The 10,052-nt window shown below is 31.8% G+C and overlaps 1 protein-coding gene across 1 annotated transcript; it reads left to right on the top strand.

Annotated features, from left to right (window-relative positions):
* The first annotated feature begins 2,230 nt into the window (after positions 1-2,230).
* On the top strand, positions 2,231-8,918 carry LOC123197308. The gene is made up of 11 exons (XM_044611544.1): positions 2,231-2,540; positions 2,631-2,673; positions 4,254-4,780; positions 4,942-4,975; positions 5,551-6,176; positions 6,273-6,321; positions 6,391-6,516; positions 7,020-7,124; positions 7,232-7,323; positions 7,419-7,572; positions 8,497-8,918. Exons 1-11 carry the CDS (start codon positions 2,398-2,400, stop codon positions 8,773-8,775), a joined length of 2,178 nt encoding a protein of 725 aa, XP_044467479.1. The 5' UTR covers positions 2,231-2,397; the 3' UTR covers positions 8,776-8,918.
* The last annotated feature ends 1,134 nt before the right edge of the window (positions 8,919-10,052 follow it).

The following is a 10,052-nucleotide window of genomic DNA, read 5'->3' as shown; positions in this document are numbered from 1 at the left end:
AAATTTTTGCTATGTCATTTGTATTTAATATCATTATCAAAAAATGAAAAATCGCCATAAAAATATATTACTTAGAAAATTATTAGGTATAAATTATTACTATATTTGATAAAAATTAGTAAGTTGAGCAATTAATTTTTGCAAACAGGTCGGATATACTCGCAAATACCTGCGAGTCACCCATGATTTTTTTTCTACTTATTTTCTTCTTCCTCTTTAACATCAAACTAACAATATATTCAACATAAATTTTACATATTTTATCTTCTCTTGATATTAAATAAACTCAAAACCATCTTAAAATTAAAAAATTTGTTGTATTGAAAACAAATTTAAAAAATTTGAGCACTAGACACTTTATTATAAATATTTATTTGGTGTTTAATGCTAAAATTCTACATATCTACAGAAAACATTTTTTATAATTTAAAGTAAATTTTCGCTCTTTCACAAAATACGTATCCTTTCTGTGAAGAACTTGAAGAGAAAAATATTAAAGATTACAAAATGAACATATTAAAATAATAAGAACAAAAGATAAGTAAAGTAGTAAAAAAATAATATTGGTAGGTAACTTGCAGGTTGACCTATTCCTGCAATGTTTGATACGAGTTTTAGAAATCATTATCTGTATAAATCAACTCATTTTTTATTTGCATCACTTTAACCATGCTAGTTTTTACCTAGATTGTACCCAACCCATACGCTTATTTGCTAAGGCTTACCCTATCTTGTTGTCATCTCTAATGCTACATACTTATGTATATTTTAACTTACCCTGTGTAAGCGGGTTTATAATTTTGTGAAAAAGTGTTAAAAATTTTAAGGGGATTTTTTTTTTTTTTTACAATTACATGGTTTTGTAATACTTACTAACGAAATTGATAAAACAATATGAGGTTGTCTTAATTTTTTATTAGTATGTATAAATAATTATTATATTTGGTTATGATAATAAAAAAATACTTATATATTATTTTATTTAAATACTTTTACAAAATTAAATTAGTTTTGTGTTTGATTAAACTAATATGCATTATATAAAAGTATTTGATTTGTGTTTTAATTATAACATTCTCCGTTTAATAATATATTAGGATTTTAATATGTTTTTAAATTATAAAAACAATTAATTAAATTTTTTTTTGAAGTTATCATCATAGTGCCCTTCTTTTTAAATGTTATATATTATTTTAATTGAAAACAGAAAATTTTTATAATAAAAATTTAATTAGTATAAAATTATAATAAAAATAAGATAATTTAATAATATTTTAACACAGTTGATAATTAGATTCCCATATTAATTGTCATATATTGCTAATAGAATATTAATATAATATTTTATTATTTATAAAACAAAATAAAAAAATGTCTATGGTATAAATTATCAGAATAATCAAATATTACCTCTAACTATACAAACCCTAATAAGTCAATTATAAACGTAATTTATTCCCAGACGAGATCTTCGTTAGACAACATTTTAGAGGAGGGGAAAGAGATCTCTAAAGCATGGTGATGCATTAGGGAATCTTTGTTGTCGACGATGACGTTAGGGATTAAAAACTAAACTCTAGGGAGAGAAATATCATTTTTAAAACTTAGTCTAAGAAGCAAACTTTTGGTTTTTAAAATTTTGAAAGGAAAAAAGATTAAATTTTAATTTATTTTTAATAATACAGATGAAATGATGATTTTACCTTTGAAACTAACAGACTTAACCCTTTATTGATGGGTATTTAAGATTTTCATAATTAAAATATGAACACTTAAAAAAAGATGATACTTTTAGGTGGGAATAAGTCCTTTGGGCGCTTTTTTTTTCGCTTTTTTGCTGGGTTGTGGTGTGAGCTGCTCTCTGGCTTTCAAGATTTGTCTAGTTTGTGCTGGTTTTCCTGTGTGTAGTATTTTTGCTGGCTTCTTCGGGTTCGGTTTGGTCGAGCTTAGAGTATCTTTGTACCCTTTTTTTGAATGACCTCTTATTTTGTTAATATACATATTTGTTTACAAAGTAAATTTTAATATTTTAAATATTGAAATATAAGATATAATATAGGCTTCGGATATGAATTAGAACCTGTATAAAATCTATAGAGTCAATTTTGGATAGAAACCACCCATGCAAGTTTCAGGTTCGATTCACGAAATTTAGCAAGGGATCCAGACCGACCGCTCAAGCCCACTAAGAATAGTAGTCCCTCGAAATATTTTACACGAGTAAAACCAATCGCAATGATGGGAAAATGGAGGAAGCTTTGTTGTCTCTCTGGCGCCTAAAACACTCTCACTCTTCACCTTTGCAAAGACTTCTATTATCTATGCGTTCCCTCGCTCTTTCCTTCTCTCGGCTCTTCCTCTTGTTTTGGCCTTGAAACTCATTCCTTCGAAGTTCGAATGTATAAAACAGTCGAAACTATGGGTGAGTTGTGCGGTTCCAATTTAATTTCCACCAATTTCGGGGCTGAATTCGACCAACTTGATCACCTTCCTTTGCTTTCCCGGCGAAAATTGTTGCTCGCGACTAAAACAACACTAACGTAAGCCAAGCTACTCTATTTCTTATTCATCAATTCATGAGGACTTTTTTTGTCTTTTTTATTGATATAAACTTCGTTCTTGTTTCCCAGGTCTGGCGTTGATGTAGCTGTTAAAAAAGAAGAAGATAATGAGGTGCTGTTTTATAAGGGTTAATTATTGAAATTCAATTCTGAAACACGAAAATTTGAATAATTAGACCATTTAATTTAGATCTGGTTGGTTTTCTGTTTTACTCTTTGATTGTTTATTAGGGTTCGTTTGTTGGTAAATGCCGTATAAAATTTGTGGTGGGAATATTTTGTTTAGTCTTGTGATAAGAGATTTTCACTATGATGCTTTGTTTTTGGGTTAATTAGGGAAAGTGTAGCTTGCCCTTTCAGCCATGGTCTAGTTGGTTTAATGTTATGGGGATTTGTTCTGGTTCAACACCCATTTGAAGCATTTTTAGATGTGTTATGGGCCTTCTCATTTAGTCTTGGCAATGTTGGATCGATAAGATAGAAGTTTATATAGAGTACACATTGGAAGATTAGTTATTCTTCCTAATGGGGACCCTTTTTTTTTTAATTATCTTTGAAAGGTATGGCTGTGTGAATTTCTGGTTTTGATATTGTGTATCTGTTAATCAAGATTAATAAGATTGCTCACATACTAAATGGATGTTGAGAAAAGGTTTATTCGATTATACATTTAAAGTATAGGAAGCATCTTACTAATTATTCTGTTATTAATCATATCATACATAAGAGAACCAAAAAGTTATTTTTAATCAACTGTTTAAAAAGGCTGCAAGAGATACAGAAATTGAATTTTTTTATTTGCATTGAGAAAACATGCCATTTTGTGGATCCCTGTGAAAGTTAATATGTTGGTTTCTTAAGAAATGAGTAATTGGTGTATAACTGACCAGAATGTAATTTCTTATGCATTATTCTCTTGGAGTGAATAGAGGTTGAGGAAGTAACTTTGGCATGCCTTTTTGCCTATACATGTAATATTTTTTGGTAAGGGCCTTAGAAACATGGCAACAAGAGAATACATATACTTGTAATATGTTGGTTTCTTAAGGAATGAGTAATTAGTGTATAACCGACCAGAATGTAATTTATTATGCATTATTCTCTTGGTGTGAATAGGGATTAACAAAGTAACTTTGGTATGTGTTTTTGCCTATTCATGTAACCTTCAAAAACCTAAGTTTTGGCTGACATATAAGGATGATCTTGAGCAAAGGTTATAGAAGGCAACTTCAATTGAATTCTTGATGAGTAGGTTTTAATCAATATATTGTCCACCATCTGCTTTTCCATAACATAGCTCCTTGTATTTAGAGATTTAATTGTGGTTTTCAGAACATTTTTGGAAAAAGGTGCTTAGAACTTAGGTCTGTTAAAAGAAACCTAGGGTTCCAATGAAGTTAAGGTTTCAGAAGAATTTTATCCAATGAAGTTAAAGTGTCCATGTGTCTTAATGATACCATGGATTGTAGAGGTAATTCTGTAAAACATCTAGAGGTCTTCATAAATAGTGAAGGTGTGGAAGTCATCGAAAGGGAGGTTGAACATTAGAGATAAGGTAGAACAAAAAACTGTAGATGCAGAAATGAATTCATGATTGAGACCTATCAAATGTCACATGCTGTTTGTCTTCCCTCTCCTCCACCCCCAAACCTTCCATTTTTATTGTTTGAAAGAGAAATACATGTTTTGCAGGGCCTTCTCTCTCCCCCATCTGCCTGTTCTGTTGGAGGAATAGATCAGCAATTGGTATTAAAAGAAAGTCATAGTGGTGAAGCTCCTTTTCGAGTTACTTCCGTTGTACTAAATGGAGATCATATGGGATACTCTACTGCTGATGAGCAATGCTTGCCAAAAGCTCCTTGTGGTGAAGATGTATGCATGCTTGGAGATTCCAACTCCCAGAGGATTATCACCGATAAATACGCTTGTCCAGATCAGATAGTTTGTCCTGGAGTGTATGTTGATGTTGCTGGGCTTGAGAAAGTCAGCATCGGCTACTGCACTTCGTGTGAAAATCCAGCATCTTCTAGTGTGCCTTCTGAAGTTAAGGTTGAAAATTTTGGCAACCATGTGTTCAGTTCACTGGGAGATATTGTAAATGGCTTTGCTAGTGTTGATGCACCAGCAGACAAGGGCAATAATGTTATCACCAATGAATTTGCAGATGACAATCTTGACCACATTGTATTGAAGGAGCGACAAAGAATGTTGCTTACAAGGTACCTCATAAATAATTGTCAGTCCTGCCAATTTAGGCCCTTATGCTAACATATTTGTCTCTGTTTTGACACTTTAGCATATCCCCAATTTTACATTCCTTTCCTGATGTTTAGGCAGAGATTAGTAACTTTAATTCTTGTTTTCCTATGTCATTGTGCAGGAGATCATTGGAGTCGGGGAACAGCATTCTGGAGGTAATTCATTGATATTTTACTTGATTGATAGAAGTTTAATTAATAATAATTTGTTACTAAAGTAATACACACTTGAACATTATATAACAAAACATAAGTGCTTGTTAAAGGATATACATTTTTGCTTTAGCACAGTCTTTCTTGGTAACTGTCGTGGGTAATCTTGCCCAGCTGTACCAACAATTATAGAAGTGCAGACTAAGTTGTAGTTCTTCTGGCAACATTTATGAGTGACTGACTTGATATAATTAAGTTAATATTGGATATGTAAGAGACATAACTCTGTGCCCAGATATCAGGTAGAGTTTACTTCTTATCACATTGCAGAACACAGCATTGTATCTCCGTATTACTGGTTTGAAGCTCATAAATTTCTTCTGCCTACTTTCTGTTTGAATGCCTGAGAAAATTGGTATTTTTTGATTTTGCTTTCGCTTTTTTTAATACATGTCTATTTTCTTCATGTGGTTTATGTGTACTTGCAAGCTGTTGGGCCTTGACTTGTTGCATTAATTTATTTCTTCCAATTTCTATTTTCCATGTATTGCTTAAAACTACCTCTTCGTTTTATACAGGGTAATTCTATAGGTTCAGGAGATCTTGTTGACCCCAATGCTGGAACAATAAAAGAAGAAATAAGATCTCTATATGTGGATTCCTCTGTTACTGGAAATGAGTATAATGAACTATCTTCAAATAATGTTTCTTTTCCTGGCATAAGTTCAGAAAGTGCTTCGTCAGAATTCAATTCTGCTGGATCATCCGTTACAACTATACCTGGCTGCAGCCTTGTGACTGAAGAAACTAAATCAAGATATAGTATGAACAAATCTGAGTCTGAGTTCAGTTCATGTGGTGGACAGCATGATGTGGTGGGATCCTGTAGTGTGCATGCTCCAACTCTTCAGAACTCTGTCAAAGTCAAGGTTGAACCATTGGAAAATGTTGATTTGGCCCTAGAAAGAAATGTGTTTAATAAATATTCTTGTAATGCAATAACAGTGAAGGGTGAGAACAATGAACTTTATGGTGTTGGGGTAGATCATATGCGACTTCATGATCGAATGAAGCTGAGGACATCAGGAGAGAATTTTGAATTTGATTCTTCCAGAATTCCTTCTCTTCAGAAAAACCCTGTACTCTCAGAATCTGCTGAACCTATAAGGGTGAACCATCCACGGAAAAGAAAGAAGACTGCCACGTAATATACCCGTTTTTTTTATTTCAAATTGTTCTACAATTGCTTTTTCTTCTTGTTCTGACATATCCCTTTCTTTTTTCTCAAAATTAATTGCAGGGGTTTGGTTGAAACAGCAATGGAGGAAGATGCTCCTGGACTTCTGCAGGTACTATATGCCTACTTGTTTGGTTTCCAATGCTTTGTGCATTGGTATCCTCTAAAATGTTAATTGCAGGTATTAGTTGAACAAGGAGTATCTGTTGATGAAATCAAGCTTTATGGGGAGATGGAGGATGATGATGATCTTGATGAAATGTTCTGTAAAGAAAGCTTTTCTGAGCTTGAGGCTGTCATGGCAAAGGTTAGCAATAATCTGGGACCATGTTTTCTTCCTGTTTTAGTGCTGATAGTGATACTCCTTTGATCTTGTGGCATTTTTGTTTTAAAAAAAAAAAAAAAAATGAATGGTACAAGGTATTCTGATGGATATGTTGTAAAACATCCAAAGTTGGTTGGATGACTGAAGAAGTGTTGTACCAGTTGAACATAAGCTGCCAAGTACAAATGACATTGGCTGAAAGAAAAGGATGCTCATTTGTTTCATACTTTCATGTTTATTGACATCCATTTCCTTATAGATTATGCGTCACATGGAACACAAATTGTCAACGACTTCATTTATACTTCTTGTTCATGTCATGGATTTATGACAACTAGTACTAAGTGTAGTAGGCACAAGGTTTGAAATTAACTGTGTTGGACAAAATATTTTGATCCTCACCCCCTTCTTCAAAGAACCATGTATTGTTTTGCAGATTTGCATTGTTTCTTATATTAATATGTTCTTTTTATGGGTGGATACAGCTTTTCTTTCAGCGAAACTGTGTGCTGAAGTTTGCTCCTGTTCGATGTGCAAAGGGTTCAAAACCTAGTTATTGTTTGGGTTGTCTATTCTCGCTTGTGGAGCAGGTAACAAGTTTACCACAAACTAGAGTATTGAATATGGTGGACAAATTGACTTTGCTGATATAATTTTGACAGTGACAAGTTTTTAATCATTATATTTTTTTCTGTAGACAAGGTATCTGCAATTTCGTAAATGGCCTGTTGAATGGGGTTGGTGCCGGGATCTTCAGTCATTTATATTTGTGTTTAAAAGACACAATAGGTGATTGATCTACAATTCAAATTACATCTTAAAGGCCATCCTTTGTATGTTTATCATATTACTAGGTAGTAACTTTTATTTTCACTTGAATGCAGACTAGTTCTGGAGCGTCCTGAATATGGCTACGCAACATACTTTTTTGAGCTGGTTGATTCGTTACCTATTGATTGGCAGATCAAGCGATTGGTTACTGCCATGAAGCTAACTAGCTGTGGCAGAGTCAACTTAATTGAGAACAAAGCATTATTGGTAATGACTTACACTGCATTTCCTTCTAGTTGACTGTCAGAATTTTTTATTTGAATAGTTGTGTTATTAAATTGATTTGAGCTTACCGCCATTTTTAGATCTAAATATTTTGATAGGTCTAGTAATAACCACATTAGAATCAGTTGTGATAGATGTAAGATTTAGCTGTGCTCTACGATACCCAGGGATTTTTCTTCAATAGCCAAGACTTTATGCAAATTTGATCTCATTTTCATGCTCCTACTTGTAGGCATTTGGTTTTTAAATTTTAATAATCTGTTGTGGTTATGTCTGATGCTAGGGACTGGGTTGGATGCCTAAAATTTTCTAGATTTGCATGTATATCATACTTATAATAATATTCAGTCCCTAAATTTACCTAGGGACAGCAATAGGATGTAGATGTTGCTTGTGCTTGATTTTTTGATGATAGTTTTGAATGATTCCTTGGCTGGCTTTTGGTTGAAGATGGTTGTTTTTATCATTACTTTAATTTTGGAGGATGGTTATATTCCTTTTTCATGATAATGGAAGTATCAGAAACTTTGTTTCTCAGGAGATTTTTCAAAAGGTTAGCTTGCAGATTGACAAATTTCTTAACTCATAAAGGGTAGTGTGGTTAAGGGAGGGAGGGAGGTGAAATTCCCTTGACACTAGCAATCATGTGTTGGATTTCTCCTTCAAATTTCTGTTTGTATTGCATTTTGGTTGGTTGAAAAAGCTCTCCAACCTGGATACGTATGATGCTTATCTAGATATTTGGTTCACTTGGAGAGTTTTTTTGCTTCTTTTAATGTGTGTTGAAATTTTGTCCCAAATTATATACAAGTTTCTATTTTTATGAATAAAATAGACATTTTCATTTTCATCAACGAGATGTTTCAGTTTAAATTTCTATCTAATCCATAATGATCATCAATGAAGGTTGGAAAGGACTTGACCGAAGGCGAGGCAAAGGTTTTGATGGGATTTGGTTGGATACCGAATACCGGGTTGGGAACAATGCTGAACTACCGTGACAGAGTTTTCCATGACAGGAAGAATGAGAAGGAAACCTCTGAATGGAGATCAAAAATAGGAAAGTTGCTGGTTGATGGATATAATGGTGGCACTATTGTTTTGACAAATAATCCCTGTAGTGTTGTTCAAGATACTACAATTTTGGATACTGACACACCACAAGTTAAGCTGGAGCTTTCATAAAAGAGCTCAATTCAGTTTTGCTTCTGAAACATGTAAATATCTACAATATGATAGATTTGTCACTCCATGTCTCAGTTTGCTCTCAGTGTAGTCTCCAGCTTTTTAGCTGATTTTAAAAATGGATCTTCAGAATCTAAGTCTAACTGGATCTAATCTGAAATTGACCCATTTAATATAATTGATAATGATGAACAAATTTTTAATGGTATGTTTGTTTAGATAATTTTTTTGTTAAAAAAATAAAAATTACTATAAAAATTGATTCCTAAAAAAGTATTTGGTATAAATTATCATTATGTTTAATAAAAATTAATTATTATGTTTAGTTGAATGTAATAAGAGAATATTAAAATATTATTTTACTTAACATAATAAAGACTATAGGGTATAATTATTATCACATATATTGTTTATGTTATTTATTTTATTAATTAAAGATGAATGTATTTTTGTCTAAATATTTTAATATTTAAGATAAAATAGTAATTAATATTATTTTTCATAATATTAATAATAAAAGAAAATTATTGAAAGAATTTTTGGTTATTTTGAATTAAACGTCCTCTAAGATTTACAAATTAATTCTCATTAAATTTGAGAAAAAAAATAAAAATTGAAACTGGTATAAAAAGTTGAGATTGTGCTTAATCCAGGGGCATAATGTGATTCTTTTAGTTTGGATAATGATTAAGATTTAGGTAAATCATTACAAATGACACATTATAGATTTATGTTTTTTTTTTATGGTGAATGGGAAAGTTCTATTTTGTTAGGGAAGTTTCTCGAATTCAAATGTATCACTTTCCTGGAAGAAAATATAAGAAAGAAAAGGTTAAGTGATTTTGAATAAATATGAATATAGGAAATGAAAGGAATATACACAAAGTGGATTTTATTGGTTGACGAACAAGTGGGTATGATTAAGTTGAACTCAAGCTTCGGATTCACATCACTTTTACCAATTTAAGTGTCCCCGAATGATGGAGAGGAGAGACCTATCACAATAACAAATAAAGTGGAAAATATATATTTATATTGTTGCTGATGTTTGAGCTTACATCATTTATATGTAAATATTCCACTTGACCACATTATTTATCAACAAAATTATACTAATTAAACTATACATATTTATTTTAAGTATACAAGTGAATATACACTTAATATATGTCATTATATAATTGGGTAATTTTGAATTAAAGATAAAATAACATTCAATCACATGATGACACATATAAGTGTGTAAGTATTTATGTACCCAAAGTAGATACGTACAG

Source organism: Mangifera indica, chromosome 15, assembly GCF_011075055.1.
Source record: "Mangifera indica cultivar Alphonso chromosome 15, CATAS_Mindica_2.1, whole genome shotgun sequence".
Lineage (NCBI taxonomy): Eukaryota > Viridiplantae > Streptophyta > Magnoliopsida > Sapindales > Anacardiaceae > Mangifera > Mangifera indica.
This window is presented reverse-complemented; position numbering and strand designations above follow the sequence as displayed.

What these genes read in the sequence shown, in the direction of transcription:
- LOC123197308 (XM_044611544.1), top strand. Translation starts at nt 2,398, where the DNA reads ATGTATAAAACAGTCGAAACTATGGGTGAGTTGTGCGGTTCCAATTTA. An exon ending in AAAAAGAAGAAGATAATGAG is followed by an intron (nt 2,674 to 4,253) that starts GTGCTGTTTTAT and finishes CATGTTTTGCAG; the next exon opens with GGCCTTCTCTCTCCCCCATC. An exon ending in AAAAGAAAGAAGACTGCCAC is followed by an intron (nt 6,177 to 6,272) that starts GTAATATACCCG and finishes AATTAATTGCAG; the next exon opens with GGGTTTGGTTGAAACAGCAA.